Raw genomic sequence first — 19,237 nt, forward strand, 5'->3', positions numbered from 1 at the left:
ATTGTTGAAAGGAGAAAAAGTTCAAGTACCTACCCTTCCTGGGAAATTTTCAGACTTGATAATTTAAAATCTGGATTATATATCATATATGTTGATATTAGGAAAAATGATATGACTCAGAGATCGTTCTCAATAGATTTTTCAAATTGATTTCCATCTCCCTCCCAATATTTTGAAATTAAAGTTCTAAAAATGTAATTGTAGACAATCTTTAATGATGTCAGAGAATTGCTTCATAGGTTCTCCCCTGGAAGTTTTTCAAAATTAAAGTCCTAAAGAGCATTTTTCTATGATGTTATCGGAAGAGGTTTCTTCCCCTTAAGTTTTTCGAATTGTACTTCTAAAAATGCAATTTTCGTCATCCGTATGAGAAAGAAGGATTTTGGGGGCCGCTTTATGGAAATTTTTCAAAATTGTAATATAAACAATGCTAGTTGTAGATCATATTTGTTAATGTTAGGGGCGCAGCAATTTTTTAAAATTTAAGCTCCAAAAATGGAATGGAGGCAAGGTGTTCAGAGGCTCTCCCTAGGAAATCAAGCTAAGAAAACAGAATCTGAGACGCTCCGTAATACTTTTTAAGGAAGGGGAGAGCTTTGACAGCTTAGCATTTAGAAGACTTTCCTATTTTCTGCGAACTAGGACGTTAGAAATACGTTTAAATGAAAAGTTCATTATTGTTCAGATATATTTTAGTAAAAGTACTTGATAGAAACTAAATTATTGTTGGTGCTTTTTTCTATAACAATAAATGAAAAGTAACATTTTTAGATGTGAAAATGTTTGTGAAAAAGTTGCCCAGAATATCACAAACATTTTGAGGGGTACTCGAGCACCCTTGTTCACATGCATTTTTTTAAGTATGAAAATATACCTGTTAGTGACAAAAAATCTTAATTTTGAGAAAGCAAAAATGAAGAATAAATATAACTTCGTAAAGTCTAATCCGTTCAAAAATTTTCATTTTAATAAACTTACGCTGTTCAAACTGTCTTTTACATTGCAACTTTCTTTACAACTACAGTCAATTCGCGATAACTCGAATCTAAAGGGACCGACAAAACACTTCAACTTATCGGAAGTTCGACTTACCGCTAGTTTCGGTTTTCGGCATTTTAATATGAAAAAACCATCAAATATTTTAATTAATATGTACAAATAACAGACGAAATTATAGAACTTAAAAGTTTTTAAGCACAATATGCACAGTTTAATCAAAAATATTCAGAGAAAAAATGAAAAGTATGATTTTGATTTCGATATTGCTGGAACTACTTGAACAGAGCTGATTCTACTTTGTCAGGAAAGGGGCACATCTTCATTCGTTTCAAATTCGGATTCATAGATTCTGCAGCTTTAGAAATTTCACTTTTTCTTTTAATATCATTGACAGAGTACTTGCTTAGATATCTTTAATAGTAAACAAAACTCACTCTGTCTCAAAAACTTATCAACAAATGATCGAACTAAAGAATGAAGAGGAACGCATCTTAACTTAGGTCAGCCTTTGAATAAAGGTACAATCAGTTGACTTGAAAGCTAGACAGCTTAAAAGCAAATTTGTAGTTCAGCAACATGGCAAAGTGTAAGCAGTACAGTACAACAAAAGAATAATAAGCTAACTCATTTCCGCACATGTAACTATTTTATCGCACGCTGGCTGAACAGGCTTCTTGCTTTAGAGGTCTATTGTGCATTAATTTGAAGTGAAGGTGAATTAATTTTTCTCTCATAGTCACTTGTTTCTTTATTTTTTTTTTCCATTCTTTTGAAATAAATTTCGAGTCATCTTTGAAAAAACTTCCAGTTAAAGGAAGTTAACTTCGAGATATTGAGAATAATTAGCATGGAATTAAAGACAAAGGGGTCGGAACTTGATAAAACTTCGAATTATAAGAATATTTGAGTTATTGCAAATTGACTATATTTAAAAGAAACCAGAGTGTTCTGACCACTCCATCTATCCTCTTATCCCCTTTCTTTATTGCTCATTGTGTGAATTTCCTAGAAAAAGGAGATCACATTTATGTTGGTATTTGTTGATTTTAATCATTTAAAAGTTAACTTGGAATGCATATTTTAATTTTTACTCTTTACGGCTAGCTCTATACCTGTAATTTTTTTTATTTTATTGAAAGTGATAATCATCATACATGTTGATAATAGAGAAGCAATGTGTAAATTAAAATCTATTAATCTATATTGTTTCAGGATGTGCTTTTTTAACATACTGTGCGCGAGATAGTGCCATAAAAGCACAGAATGCTCTTCATGAACAAAAAACATTACCAGGGGTAAGTTGTGAACATGTTTGCTAAATTAGCAGTTTATTAATATTTGATTTCTTGAACTTTTTTGATGTGATGTGTATTTAACAAAGCCAATACATTGGACTCTCTCTATTCTGAACACTCATGGGACCGAACAAAATTGTTCAGATTATATGGGTGTTCATTATATAGGGAGACTGGAAATGCATGCATAGGCATTCTATTGGGTAAATGAACTATCATCAAAAACAATCCTGTTGTAAAAATTTCCCGCCCAAGAAAACCTTTCACTCTGCTCTACAAAAAAAAGAAGGCCTTCATCCTAAATCCCAAAACCCTCAGCCTTAAAACGTTATGATATCTAGTTTTCCCGCCAAGTATCTGCCAAACTACCATCTTCCCTGTTTTCCTCTTTCATCACAACTATTTTCGCTTGAACCTACCCCCACCACCAACTCCTAACCAGTGAGGATAGATCCTTTAAATTATTTTCAATTCTGTTTAACAGGAAGCTTTTTGCTCACCAAGCAACTTCCTCACTTTACAAAACTTCCCGCCAAACAGCATTGAAAACATTTTAAAGGATCGATCTCACTGGTAAGGAGTTGGTGATGGGGGCAGGTTCCAGAGAAAATAGTTGTTGTAGAATATATTACCGCTAATAGCGTTTATAACGTACATCCACCATGAAAATAACAATTTCCGTCTGTTGAGATCAGAAGACACTTATTTAAAAGCAAATCTTTTATTGAAGATATTATAACATACATGAATTTCATATCAACGATCTTTGTTGCTAACCAAATTAACGGCATAACCTTCTAAAAGCAAAAATCATCTTGTTTCCTTAACTTATAAGGACAGAACATTTGCATAATTCAGTTCACGGTTTGCAGTGATACTTTTCACTTTAAAAATATATAATAAAATATGCAAATGTGCTTTCAAATGTACGTACGAAAAACAAATTAAAAAAATTCTAACAATCGGCCCCATCGGGCGTACATTCATTCTTTCTTAGTTCAAAAATAATATTTACAATATACTGAAGTTTTTCCTTTGATAAAGGTTTTGTTAAGAAATCTGCTAAATTATTTTTACTACTGATATAACTTAAACTAAATAAGGTTTCTTTGATCAGATCTCTTATGAATTGATATTTTATATCTATATGCTTAGTTTTAACATTTTCTGGTGAATTTTTAGAAAAATATATAGCAGATTGATTATCACAAAATTGTATAGGAATATTTAAGTTTTTAACGACATTAATTTCTTTTAATACTCTCGGAAACCATACAAGTTCTTTAGCACTTTCTGTTAGAGATACAAATTCAGATTCCATTGAACTAAGAGCGATTGATTTCTGTTTATTCGATTTCCAGTTAAATGGAATACCGGCAAAATAAACAATATGCCCACTTGTAGAATACCTATTCGTTAACTTATAACCCCAGTTTGCATCAGAATACGCAATTAAACTAGAATTGTTATAAGATAAATAAATACCTTTGTGCTGAATAGTAAAGTCAGAACAAACAACGTAAGTAGAAGCACAAATTTGTAAATAACCGCAGACACGTGTTTCGGCGTTACAGGGAACGCCTTTTTCAATGCAAAAATAATGAGCTTATGGATGAAAAGACATCCGACAAAAGCCAAGAGCAGATAAGCATGCAGCTTAAAAGATAAAAACAACGGATTAGCCAAACACCAATGACAAAGTTATAAACCGATAAGGAACCAATAGGAATGCAAGCAAAGGCCAGGAGCTTTCCCTTAGGTACGAACCCAGAAAGAAAGAATTCAATTGGACAAGGATTAAGCCGAAGCTTAAACAAAAAGAAAAGAAATTGTCAGTAACCGTGAACCGCAAGAAAGGAAAATCAGAATGGAAAACCATGAAATAAAATAAACAGAAACAAAAAATATTCAAAAAAGGAAAAATAAAGATAAATAGAAGAAAATTGGGGGGGGGGGGGGTGTCAATCAAGACAAAAAGGTAAAAATAAACAAAGCAAGATAGATAAAAATGAGTGGGAAAAAAGGGGGGGGTATTAAAGATATGGGAGCCAAATGTTAGAAAAATATTTAAAGATATGGGAGCCAAATGTTAGAAAAATATGGAACTGAACTAAGATCGTTAACTAAGTTAGAACTGTTCCTCAAAATATGAAAAGATTCCCAAAAGTCAAGATCTGATGAATTGGGGCATTTTTGGATAATCTGATAAGAGTTAAAATCAAAAGAGTGATTCGAATCCCAACAATGTTGAGCAATACTAGACTTGTTTAATTGTTGTTTTTTCACATAATTTTGATGCTCTTTCAAGCGAATTTTTAAAGCACGCCGAGTCTGTCCAATATAGGCAAGTTTACAACTACAATTAATTCTATAAATTCCACAACAATTAAGAGCGTGAATAGGATCTTTAAGAGAAGAGAATGAAAGTTTATTAATAGGAGAGAACACCACCTGGAATTGGAAACGTTTTAGAATCTTAGCAACCTGATAGCTTACAGATGGAAAGAATGGCAAAACAACCAAATTCTTTCTGATGAAGGTTCGGTTAAGAACATTAGTTTGGGATTTATTTGAAAGTTTTTTATAAATGGAATCAATCAAAGTTGGCGGATAGTCTCTATCAATTGCCACAGCTTTAAGATAATTAAGTTCCACTTTAAGAAGTTCCGACGAAGAACAAATATTAATTGCGCGATAAACAAAAGAATTGAAAGCAGAATATTTTTGATTTGGAGGATGAGACGATAGTCTATGAGGAGGTAAAGAGACAGCAAAAGGTTTGCGATAAACAGTAGTTTCAAAACCAATTTCAGTATGAGAAACAAGTACATCAAGAAATGAAATGCAATTATTCCGTTCTTTCTCACAAGAAAACTGAATATGAGGATCAATGGAGTTTACAATAGATAAAACCTCATCACTCTCAAACTGATTCTGGTTCATTAGAACAAAACAATCATCAACATACCGAACATAAAATTGGAACTGCAGTTTTTGGAACAGCTTAACCTCAAAATAATGCATGTAAATATCACTAAGAATGGGGCTAAGTGGGTTACCCATAGCCAGACCATCTAACATAATATAAAAATTCCCATTAAAAACAAAAGAACATTGCTTAAGACAAGTACGGGTAAGGAAAATCTTTTATCTTTTAAGCTGCATGCTTATCTGCTCTTGGCTTTTGTCGGATGTCTTTTCATCCATAAGCTCATTATTTTTGCATTGAAAAAGGCGTTCCCTGTAACGCCGAAACACGTGTCTGCGGTTATTTACAAATTTGTGCTTCTACTTACGTTGTTTGTTCTGACTTTAGAATTGTTAACATTCGACAAATTAATTTTTAAACTTTTAGTATTAAACACATAATTCATGATATCTACAGTAACAGTCCAATGTTTAAATAAATAACCATTGCAAAATTGAGACATGACATTTACTGCAAAAGAAATATCTGGTCTGCTTCTCGCAGCTAGAAATGATAAACACCCAATCAAAGTTCTATACGGGTATTTTTTCATTACATCATTTTCCACAATTTCTTTCTCGTTAACCCTTTGAGGTAATTCAACACTGTTTTTGAAAGGTAAATTAACATGATTTCTTGGCAAATCTTTAAATTTTTCCATTAGTTTATTTATATAAGTTTCTTGATGCAAATAAATTTTATTGCCAATCTTTTCAAAATTTACACCCAGTAAAAATTTAATTTCCCCCAAATTTACGATGTCAAACTTACTTTTTAGTAATGCAATAATTTCATCAATTTTACTTTTACTTTTTCCAAATAATATTAAATCATCTACGTAAACCAACAAAACTATTTCATCTTTAAGTTTATAAGTACAATTACACCATTTCATTTTTTCAAACCCAAGTTTGTGTAAATTAGAGTCTAACTCCAAATTCCATTGTCTTCCGCTTTGATGAAGCCCATACAGCGCTTTATTAAGCAACCAAACCTTATGTTCTTCACCTTTAACTTCATGTCCAACAGGTTGGGTCATGTATACCTTCTCATTTAGACTTCCATACAAATAGGCAGATTTTATGTCTAAATGTACATGAGACCAACATAGCACGGATACAAATAAGATGAAAAACAATCGAACAATTGAAAAACAAATGACTGGCGAGAACACCAAATTGTAATCAATGTTTGCCGGCTGTTTCCAACCAAGAGCCACTAATCTTGCACGGAATTTTTTAATTTTATTCTTATCATCCCTTTTTATGCTATATACCCAACGGTTTCCTATGATTCTAGAATTTTTGGGGAGTTCAACTAAAGTAAATACTTTTCTTTCTTTGAATATTTTTAATTCTTCATTCATCGCTCGATCCCATTCAAGTTTTTCTGGAACATTTTGACTTTCCTGGAAGGTTCTAGGTAATTCTACGTTATTTACTTCGTCCTGAAATAAAGCGAAATCTATTTCGTCACAAGTAAAATTATTTTCGTTCTCCGAATTAGACTCGTCACTATTTTCATTTTCTGACTCCGGTGTTTGATCATTTTTCGGCTTAAACAAAAATGCATCAGGTTTAAATTCAATTTGTTGCTCCTCACAATATTCTTTTACTTTTTTTAAAGATCTTAACCTAGGTTTTCCCTCAGGTGGATAGTAATAGACGTCAACTCTATTGCTCTTTTTTCGCGGTCGTTCTTTTCTTTCCCACTCAGAAATGTTTAAAGGTTTTAGTTTTCTATCAGCGTCAGATTTTTGTTCCTCAATAATTTCATGTTCCTCTTCAATCGGCCAATTTAGCGTACCAATTTTAAAGTTTGCGTACTCATTTTTACGACCTTCACCGAAAAGACTTTCTACCCCGTTTTTACGCTCGTCTATACTAACATGAATAGTTTCTTCTATAGTTTTCTCTTTCGGTAACCAAATTCTATACCCTTTTCTATTTGTTGCATATCCGACAAGTATGCCAATTTTAGCTCTGTAGTTTAATTTATGCCTTTTAAATTTAGGAATATGTACATATGCTAGCGATCCAAATAATCTGAAATGTTGTACTGAAGGTTTATGACCACTCCAAATTTCAATTGGTGTTTTACCTTTTGTAAGTTTATGCTCACAACGATTGTAAATGTGAACGAAAGTATGCAGGGCTTCAGCCCAAAACCTTTCTTGCAATCCACTTTCATGCAATAATGCTCTAACTCCATCTAAAGCTGTACGGTTAAATCTTTCTGCTACGCCTACTTGTTGAGGTGTATAAACAGAAGATCGTTCAATTTTTATCCCGCGTTCATTTAGAAATTTTTCGAATTGCTTATGGCAAAACTCTAAGCCATTATCAGTTCTAACTGATTTTAATTTACAATTTAATGTACGTTCAGATCTGGCTAGATAGGATTTAAAACAATCAAATACTTCACTTTTGTTTTTTATCGTAAATACATCTACTTTTCTAGAATAGTCGTCTATTATCGATAAAAAATACAAACTACCTCCTAGCGAACGAACTGGAGCGGGACCCCACAAATCCATATAACATTTATCCAACACATTATTAGTTAATGTTACATAATTTCTGTTTAAAGAAACTCTAGTAGATTTAGCAATTTTACAAGTCACACAAGAATCGAAATTTCCCATTACGTTTTCAATACCTTTGACACTATTGTTAACACTCATATTTTTTAGTAAATTAGCATTAACATGACCAAATCTTTTATGCAGATCATTTACAGGGTGGCGACAGATCAGGGAAATCAGGGAGATCAGGGAAAAGTCAGGGAACTTTACTAATCAGGGAAAAAATCAGGGAAATATCAGGGAATTTTGAAAAAATAGCAAAAAATCAGGGAAAATTGATTTTTTGAAGAAATTTTTTTTTTTTTTTTAAGTTATAAAATTAAGTACTCTAATTCCCTACGCATTTTCCGCCAATTATCTGTTAAAAATAATGTTAAATTAATGAGGTGCAATTATATACTGTCGCATATTTGTGCATCTTTTTTCCTCAACGTCAAAGTATTGAATCTTACTTATTAACCACAGGATGAACTTCCTACGATTGTTTATTTTACTGTTAGGTTGTTTATTTTACCTAGCTTGAAATTTCCTTTTACAATTTCAATGCTATGTAAAATAAACAACCATACAGGCAAAGAGGAAACCTTCATTAATGTCTTAGCTCCTTTGCCTTTATTCCATTGTCTCGAAGTAATTAAGTACTGTAATCATTATTTCAAGAAGAAATCTTTGTTTTTTGAATTAATACTATAAAAGCTTAAAAGTTATTACTTCTTCGGGTTTTTAATTTAATTGCTAAAATTGAACTTTAAATTAAAATAACTTTGTTTTTTGCCGTTATACCATTTATTGTCACAGCAGATTGTAAAGGTTTTCTTTTCTTCAGACTTAAGTATAATTCTTTAATTTTATAACCAAGTTGTATTATTCTTTTATATATTTTGAAATTAACTAATTGCTTTTTTTTTCTTGCATTTCAAAGTTGTTTGTTACAAAAGCAATCTAAGATTTTTTTTTTTCGTTACATGCTGAAATCATTTGAAATAAAGTTAACTTGTGTACTTAAGTAAATATCTTTATTTTTTTATTGTCAAAATGCTGTATTCATTCATTAAAACCTATGTTCTTGATTAAAGAAAAGCTCCCTATGAATGGATGTCAAATGGTTTCATCAGAATTGCATAAATATATCAATTAGTTATATAAGAATAACTACATTACTTCTATTCTTTCACTATTACTTGTTATTCTTGCAACAATTATTATACTGTTTGAAAACTTAATTCAAAATAATTTCAATTACTTTTTAGTTCTATCATAAATACACATATGTTTTTAAGAGTAATTTTAATAGTTTCTTAAAATTCTTATGCTAAGTGGGTTCTGGAAGTAAAGTATTTGTTTTTTTTTTCTATAATCTTTCCGTGTATAAAAATTTAATATACTGTTTTGTAGGTTCCCCCCCCCCCTCCCCGAAAAAATTGTCTTTTTTTTAAAAAACCATTTTATTAAAAAAGTAGCATCTTTTCAAAAAATATCTTTAGTTCAACAATTTTACACAACTTAAAACGTTTAAAATACTGCATTTTATACAAACATACAATGGATTTCAAGTAGAGCAAAGAAAGAAAACCATTCTCATTGGTAACGTAAATCAGGGAAATTTGGTGAACTTAATCAGGGAAATCGGGGAAAAGTCAGGGAACTTTTTTTCACAGTTTCTGTCGCCACCCTGATTTATGTTAATGGAAACATTATATGCATTCACATTAAATATTTCAGATTTCCTATAGTTAGGTATACCGTAAATAACATACAATTTCCCTACTCTATGAGCTGTTAAGAAATATTCATCATCTTTAGTAAAAATTCTCATTTTATTATTACACCAAATTATTTTGTACCCTCTTAAATCAATATTTGCACCTCCAATTAAATTCCTACGCATATTAGGTGTATAATAAACATTTTTAAGAATTAATTTCACAAAATTTCCATTATCTTTTACATAAAACACTATATCACCTATGCCCTTTATTTCACTAGTGCAATTTTTATCCCCAATTAAAACTTCACGTTTAGATACAGGATAAATGAATTCAAACCATTCTTTGTTGTTGCAAAAATTTCCTGTTGCTGCACTGTCTATCAAAAATTCCCCGAGTTCTATCGTATCTTCATTACTTGAGACTGACGAATTCTGCACTTCCATATGTTCCGTGTAAAAAATGCGGCTGTCTGGTTGAGACGATTTCCTTTTGACACCCGGTTTTCTTCTGTTCTTGAAATAACAGTTTTTAGATAAATGATTGTTCTTTCCACAAAATGTGCACGGCCCCAGAAGATTTCGTCTTTCATGCGATGTTTGCCTCAGCTTGCTTCCACTGTTAACGCTCGAGAACTGACTTTTCTTCCATTTAGGGGTTGTATTCAAGTTCGAACAGTCTTCCAATTTGGAAATGTGTGCGTTATCTACGGGTAGATATCCCTCGTCTTTCATCTTTAACTGAATTCTCCCCGATTCGCTTATTAACTGCTTTTCCACATTGTTGTAAGTGAATTCATTATCATCCAGGCGATATAATATTTGAACAAGGTTTTCAAACTCTTTGGGTAGTCTTCTAATTAACTGAAATGTTACTAACAGTTCAGGTATTTCAAATCCAGCATCTTTGATTTGAAGTTGCTTTTCCTTTACTCTTTGGCAGAAGATTCCAACTGTTTCTTCATCTGGATAATATCTCGGTTCATAAAATTCATCGATTAAAGTTGCTATACGAGCACGGGAACAAGGTTCGAAGTTTTCCTTTAAAATAGTCCAAGCTTCTTTTCCATCTTCGGTACACTGAATCAATTTTAAATATTGCCGTTCAACACTTGTGTAAATTGTTGTGTAAGCTCTGGCTTTCCTCTGCTCGAAATTTCTTATCAGTGCTTCCGGGGATGTTTCTGCTGGTTGTTTTGGTTCCCCGACGATGAATTCCCAACATCCTCTGTCAATTAGAACAACTTTTACATCACACTTCCATGAACTATAGTTGAACGCATTCAGCTTTGGAAAGTCGATACTACTGTAATTTTCTTCTAGGCTGTTCTCCATTCTTTTCTGATATATCAAGTCCAATAATATGACGAAAAGTCTATAGTTATTTATCAGGGTTTTTAAGGCCCCATAACCAATGTAGAATATATTACCGCTAATAGCGTTTATAACGTACATCCACCATGAAAATACCAATTTCCGTCTGTTGAGATCAGAAGACACTTATTTAAAAGCAAATCTTTTATTGAAGATATTATAACATACATGAATTTCATATCAACGATCTTTGTTGCTAACCAAATTAACGGCATAACCTTCTAAAAGCAAAAAACATCTTGTTTCCTTAACTTATAAGGACAGAACATTTGCATAATTCAGTTCACGGTTTGCAGTGATACTTTTCACTTTAAAAATATATAATAAAATATGCAAATGTGCTTTCAAATGTACGTACGAAAAACAAATTAAAAAATTCTAACAGTTGTGATGAAAAAGGAAAACAGGGGCGCTGACTTGCAAAAATTATTGAGGGGGCTAGACGTCGGCGGTGATCCATGGGTTATGTAATCCCACGGCGTCCCCCCCCCCCCCTTTTCCAAAAAAAAAAGGTTCAGATTTTTTGAACCTTGAAAATGCCAATTTACATATTTTCTAGTGTATACAGGGGTCTGTCCAAGATTTTTCACAAGGTCCGTTTTTTGTGAAAAATCAAATAATTTTGTAAAAAATGAATTTTATAAAAAATCAAAAAATTTCGCAAAAAAAAAAAAAAAAAAAAATTGTCAAAACAAAATTTTAGAATTTAGAGATGGCACAAACGGCATCAATTAAACTTAAAGTTGAGTGTTTTCCTCTTCTACGTCGAGAAAATCATTCTGGATTTTTTTTCTTCTGATATTTGGCAGGGGGGGGGGGGCATCGCTGTTTCAAGTATCAATATTTATCTACCATTCTACATTATGTTAAATTATACTAGATATATTTCTGTACAGTACTTAAAATAATTGTAACAAAAATATGAATAAATAAAATAAAATTCAGAATAGGGTTCAGCATTCAACTTTTTGACCCAAGACACTCTTAAAAAGCACAGAATTTCGTTTAAAACTTATAAATTCCGTGATTTTAACAAAAATAAAAAGATATTTCAATTGTTTACCTCTTAACAAAGCGTAATAATCATCAAAATTTCGTAAAATCGGATTCCCATAGCGGATGCAAAGAGATCGCAATTCTCAAAGTGAAGGCATCAAAAGTATAAAAACGGCTTGTAAAAGAAATGTTTTTGATAAAATTATTTTAAAATTGCATTTTAGAGTCTATGATAAATATATCATTAATATCTGTGGACACAGTTGACCCAAAAAATAAAATAAAAGAAACCATCTATTCAACATTTTAATTTTTGACTCATAACAGAAAATGGAATTTTGCTTTAAAAACTTGAAATGAGAGTTCTAACAGAAATAAAGAGACTTTTCATTTATTTGAATCCTAATAAAGCGAAGTTAGCTTGAAAAAAGAACAAAATATGATTCTCATATCGGATGTTAAAAGATTGCATTTTTCAAAATGTAGACATCTAAAGAAAAAAAAACGGTAATTAAAAGAGTTTATTTAAAGTTAATCATCCTTGTTAGCATCGAAAAATCAAAACCCATATAATTTCCTCCCAAAATAACAATTAAACATCGCACTGCACCGTAAAAACGCACATATTGACAAGCTGGCAAAATGATGAGAATATTTTCTAATCAAGACATTATAAAGGTTCAACACCAGACACTAAGTGGGGATAATTTTGAAGTTGGTAACCCTATCTAGCTGAAGCGATCCTATTTTTTCCCCACCCTTACTATCCTTTTGCAGTTCTAAGTTCATTTCGCAGATATATATTATTATTGTTTATTAAATCATGAGCGGGGGGGGGGGGGGGGAGAAAAGTGCTTACCAATGCCTTTTCAGAAAGTTTACAACAACTCCGCTGCTAATTAGCTGTGATAAAACAAACAACCATTATATTTATTTGGCAGTAGCAATTATTTATCGCTTGCAGGAGCATGGCAAGAGTGCCGAATTTTTTCTTTCAAAAATAGCCGATTTTGTATAAGCTGATCCCGCTAATTTGACTTCAAAAAAGGTTCTAAAAATTATCGGTTTATACACAGAAATATGCGTTATTTTGCTTTCAGATTTGCTCTTTCAATAAACAATTTGTGAAAGATTCGATTTTGTTTATCAGAATTTTGTGAAGGGTCCGTTTTGTTTGATCGGGATTTTGTGAAAGGTCCGTTTTGTTTGATCGGGATTTTATGAAAGGTCCATTTTGGTTGATCGGATTTTTGTGAAGGGTCTGTTAACAGACCCAAATATCCTCTGGCCAGACCCCTGGTATATGATTTATACAAACAAACAATATGTGGCATGGCGTTTTCAAAGTCAATCTAAGAATTTGTATACAAATTTTCTGGTTCAATTAGATCACGTCACTTGTCTTCAGTGTGGGACATTTTTACAGTTCATTTTGGGGGGATTTTTCAGGGACATTTTGGGGGAAGTCGTGCTGGTCCGTGGCTAGGCATTGATATAAGGTAGGGCACTTGACTTGCATGGAAGGACGCTCCCAGTGTGCCCAAATACAAAAAATATTAGTAGAGTGAGGGGCATACCGCAGGTTTAACCCCGGGAAATTTTCTAAATTGGAAATGGAAAAAGTAAGTTTTAGAGTTTTTTAAGCATTTAAGAGTAATATATTATCAACATTAGAATCCTGAAAATTCTACTCTCGCTAACTCAACACATGTTTTGGCTTTGAAAAACGAAAAAAAAAAAAAAAAAAAACCAGATGTCTGGTATTTTTGTAAAAAGTTAATTTAATTTATAGTATAATTATTTTGTTTTTAGACTATTGCAGAATAGTGAATATATATATAAAAAGATTGAAATTATATTTAAATAAATTTTAAACTATCTTTAAAAAAATTAAGCATAAGATATTGCTGTCGCACTTTGATTAATAAGTGAAATAGCTAATTTAAACTTGCTTTGAATAAGGCTCAGAGTTCATTAAATAAAAATAATATCTCACAGTTAATTAGTTTAATAAAATTAATATAGTATGTAAATAGCGGGTTTTTTTATAGGGTCTTATATCCTAAAAATATTTAAGTATTTGAAAATAACTAATGCAGTACTATAGTAATACGGTAATAAAATAGTACTAATATTTCAAAGTTTTAAATCTAACATTCTATATGTAGTTAATTCTCTATTTTACAAAGATTTTTAAAATTGCTTTAAGTTCAAGTTTTTTTTTTTAAGTTCAAGACAAAATAATGCATGGTATCTCTGAACAAGTAATGGCGGCAATGAATAAAATAAAAGTAATCTCGAAAAGGTTAAAAATAAGCCGCATCACGTACCTGTAGCGGAAAAGTACAAAGCAGTCTTCATACTGGCAGGGGTTATTTTAATTCAGCTTTTTACTTCACTTAACGGCTTCTTTTCATATATGGCGGATTATTTTACATTTTGACTGCTTCTATTAATTATTTGGCGAATTATTTTTCATTTTAATAGAACTCTTTGTCTTGTTCAATACTTTGTTTTGTTTAAAAGTTCATTAAAAAGACAAAATAACGTATGGTATCGCTGAAAAAAAAAGCCATTGAATGTATTAAATTTGGATGCATCAGAAGATCTATGCAACTATTCATGGCCCCACTAAATTTCGCTTAAGCTTATAGCGCCATCTGGTGGGCAATGAACTGTTGGATCTGTTTTAGTCTTGATTGAATTTCATTTCTTAAGATAACTTTTGAATAACTGTTAGATCTGTTTCTGCCTTGCAATTTCAGTCAGAGATTAATAAACCCTATGAGCTGAGAGTAAGTACACAAGAATTTAGGGGAAATTAGTGATTTTCAAAGTTTAATTACTCTAGCCCATGATGTTCCTGGGGTTGAATTTTTGCATATGCCCTCAATGCCCCCCAAGAATATGTATACAAAACATCATTAACAAAGACCCGGGGGGGGGGGGCTGTTACAGACGACCCCCGGGAAGGAATGATTCGGGAGATAGAAACGAGGGGGGAGGGGGTCAAATGGCACAAATGGCACATCAGTAGGGCACAAGGAATGTGTGTGAGAAATTTCAGCTCAATCCCTGTTTTCGTCTGGGCTGTAGCCCTGTCAAAGAACAAGAAAAGGTTTTTGAATAGCGATTTTCTAACTTAAATTCCTCCTCCACCTGATGGTCCTGGAGATTGTATTTTGGTATACTTCGTCAGGGGCCACAAGAGATTTGAGTAAACCAAAAATAAACTCGGGGGGGGGGGGGTCTTCATGGGGCTGCGATACAGTGGGGTGAAAACCCCAACTTGTTCTGTCGTGTACACTGTCCTTAGTCGCGTGTTTAAAATTTCTTTCCTCTTTCTTGGCGGCGGATATTTGGCTTTCTTGGAGGTAGGCACTTGGTTTTCTTGGCAGTTGTGGGACGCTCCCGTGTCCCATGATCACTGATCAGTACTTTCTTAGTGAGCTATACAAGTTATTGGGATAGAGGTGCTAAATTTTGGATTGGCAGCTAGTGCAATGACTAGTTAAACGCGGGAGGACCTTAACTCCTGCATTTCTAATTTTTTTTTATAAAAAAAGTTTTACGTAGTATTCAACTATAAAATATTACAATACAGTTAACGGTACAATACTCGCAAAAAAGAATAATTTCAATCTGTTTTTGCATTGCGTATTCTCATGCAAAGTACATGTTATCATCCAATTGTTTTAGTGAAAAGTTCTCCAGTGATTCTCAGCCTCATTTTGCTTGAAGGTAATCAGATTTTAAATTTCTTGAATACTTCTAGATAGCATGGTTGCAGGGCTGTAAGGTAATCAGATTTTAAATTTCTTGAATACTTCTAGATAGCATGGTTGCAGGGCTGTAACTAGAAAACAATTTGGGGGAGGGTTTAAAAACTTTCATGCAGAGCTTTGCACTATTTGTGCTAATGTTCAAGTCATCGGGTTATCTATTATGAAAGGGTTTTATGCAATTAATATACATATTAAAGACATTTTAGTTTTGGAACAATATTTTTGGAAATTTTAAATATAAACAAACATTAAAATGTCAAACCGAATTTTTCGGGGAGGGGGGGGGGGGTTTAAACCCTAAGAACACCCTTCTCCTTGTATATGGCCCTGCATGGTTGGTTGCTTGAAATATGCAATTCAGTGGCAGAAACTTCAGGCTCATATTGCTCAACTGAATGATATTATGCAATGCAGCAATATCCAAGAAAATACAGTAGAATACTTTCATAACGCCGACCTATATAACGCAATTCTCTATAAACCGCACAACTTTTCAGAAGTAAACAATAGATTTTGAAGTTTTAAAAATCCCTTTGTTTTGCTTTGCAATCATAAAAATTAATAGGAAAATTAAATTTTGAAACTTTTTTATCTTCCCATCTTAATTCAAAGCTTTTAAATGAAAATTAATTCTCACAGTAAGCAGAAAATACCAGATGGCTCTTGAAAATGCAGCTGTTATGCAAACCATGAAGCTAGCAGAAGTGTAGAATAATTTACTTGTGAAACATATTAATTTGTGAATGACTAAATGTAATATTAGTACTTTAATACTCATTGCAGGTAAAACTCATTCTGAAGTGCTAATATATAGCTATATTCTGAATATTAGTTTCAAAATTTGACATACTCTATATAACGCAAAAACCTATATAACGCAAAAGCTCTGGTCCCAAGGTGTGTGTTATTACAGTCTTCTACTGTATTATTTTTTCTCCCTCTCTTCATCTTCTGAATACTGTTAAATCATGTAACAAAATTGAGAAGGTATTTCAGGTTTCTGAATTTTATTCAAAGGAATTCCTGAGTTCCGATTGTGAATATGTTCAGTATTATAAAGAGAGGTAATAATTGAACAGGGTTAAAAATAGCATTCATAATACTAGGGTGTTCACTGTTCATATTATAGGGTGTTCAGAGTACAGAGAGGTCAGTTTATCCATGGCTAAGGTGTAATACCTCGTAACTCAATATTGAAAAGTATAAGTTATGAGGTATCACACCTTAGCCATCGTTATGTTAAGTCTATGGAGTTTCGCCAGGACCATCAAAATGTTTTCAGAATATGGGGATGTTCACGTTACGGATTGTTCAGATAGAGAGAGTCTACTATAGATCTTAACAGAAGACGTGAAAATGTTTGGAAGTTGAAAAAATCTCTCTATTTATTTTTTTTTCATCTGGGCTTTACTTCTTTAAAAAAAAAAAATAAATAAAAATAAATAAATAAATAAAATGAAATATATAATTATAATAATAAAAAAACTGCCGGAGCCTTATATTCATATATAACTTGTTAATATTTGTCTGATTTGTAATTCATTGAACAACAACAAATTCTGAAGTGAAGCTCAACGCAGTTGATTATTGATTTCAATAAATATAATGGAAAAAACAATGTCTTTATTATTATCGCGTTTTCCTGCTTTGAGGCTGATGCATAAAGCTTCTGGCTGCATGGAGGGGGGGGGGGGGGTCAGAATTCTTGAATGTTTCATCATTTAGAAAGATAACATATTATTAAAATTAATAATAGGGTAAAAGATTCCATAAATTTTGCTTACTCTTGTTCCTGTATCATCAAGAAGTTTTAGGCTGTGCATTTATAATTTTTATAAATTTATAAAATTTGCTTTTCACTTTTGTAGTCTCTTGCTTAATGTGGTGCATATTATTCAACGCAAAGCTCATGAGTTGCTGTCAAAATTCTGGAGACCTCTCTGATGGTTACTGCAATCGTGTTGAATGTTTAGGCATTTCTATAGAATCAATTTGAAAGGCATTGCTATAGAATCAATTAAATTCTAAAAAACAGAATGCTCTTATGTTCAGAGGTGCCAGATGCAGTCAGCCTTGTTTTCAGTCTCAAATAAATGGTTTTCATGTTTAATTTCAATTAGTTACATAGCATCGACATTCAAGAAAGAGTCACTAAGTCCAAAACCCTAGTTTTGGGACATATCAGTTTAAACTTTCAAATTGTTATGAAAAATAGAAAAAAATCATTTTATGAACTCCACACTCTTACGACAAAATTATTTTATTTATACAGTAGTGTGTCAAAAATTCACACCAATTGGGAGAAGTGATGTGTAGATTTAGGATTTTGCAAATTTCAGGCCAAAAAGGTACTAACTGTAAGCTATATCTTAAAATGGGGGAAAAAAATAAATAAAAACTTTAAGATATTCATAAATAACTTCATCCAACGAATGAATATTTTAAAATCATTAGAAAAAATATGATGAAAACTAATTCTTTCAGCTGTTACTTAAAAAACTTTTAATCCAAAAGAAATATATTTTTTCTTGGAGAAACCAGCACCATGAGGAAACAAAAACCTGTAAAGGTCGTCATTTTGAAAAAACTTGGTATTTATTTTCAATAGTTAAGGCACTTGTTTTTAATTAAAATATCCAAAGTCATTCACATTTTGCTTTTACATGCTGATTTTTTTTGAGCAATCACGATTGCTTATTGCTTTCATTTGACTGGTTTGATGTGCTATCATTTTAATTTCCCGCCAGCACCCTCTGCAGCATCACCGTCGACCGGGTCCTCACGATGCTGCTCCTATAGCGAAAGCCGTCTCCAGCTTGCGTCAATATCCTACACTTACACGCATACAGACACGCACCTACACAGACACACAAACACATACACACATACATACACCTACACACACAAACACATACACACGTTCAAACACATACACACACGCATACATACAGACACCTGCACATACGTACACAACTACCCATACACTCATACCTGCACACAGACAGGAACACACATACACATACCCCCTACACACAAATACATGTACCCCCACAAACACATAAACACACACGCTTACATACACATACACACACGTGATTGCAAAAAAATATAATTTGAATTCAAAAAGTCAAAATTCAAATTAATTTTTAAAATTATTATTTTTTATTTTTGTTTTATTTTTGTTTTTCTTTGATGCCACATGTCACACAATATTAGCGGTTTGTTGTAACTCTGTAGCCATCTTTTAGCATCTGCCTTCAGTTTGCAATATTTTGTATTATTTTTTCAATAGTACACAACATGTACAACATTAAGAGAAAATTCAAACGTAATTTTTGGAATTAATATGTTTTTATTTGTTTGCATCATTCTGCATGCATATGTTGCATAATATTTAAGGCAGATCATATTATCCTTGAATTGTGTGTTAAAAAATATTGTTTGCGCAAATACAGTGGCCGCCGCTTATATGAATCACGTTTGTTCCAAACAGTTTTGATTCCATAAAGCGGCTGATTCAATAAAACAGCT

The 19,237-nt window shown here is 32.3% G+C and overlaps 1 protein-coding gene across 1 annotated transcript in view; it reads left to right on the forward strand.

Annotated features, from left to right (window-relative positions):
• Window positions 1-19,237, forward strand: part of LOC129219819 (CUGBP Elav-like family member 3) — a 75,279-nt gene that overhangs the window by 4,525 nt on the left and 51,517 nt on the right. The window contains exon 2 of the mRNA XM_054854124.1: window positions 2,212-2,294. Within this exon, the coding sequence (XP_054710099.1) occupies window positions 2,212-2,294 (83 nt within the window). The remainder of the gene's footprint in view (window positions 1-2,211; window positions 2,295-19,237) is intronic.

Source organism: Uloborus diversus, chromosome 4 (assembly GCF_026930045.1).
Source record: "Uloborus diversus isolate 005 chromosome 4, Udiv.v.3.1, whole genome shotgun sequence".
NCBI classification, from domain to species: Eukaryota; Metazoa; Arthropoda; class Arachnida; order Araneae; family Uloboridae; genus Uloborus; species Uloborus diversus.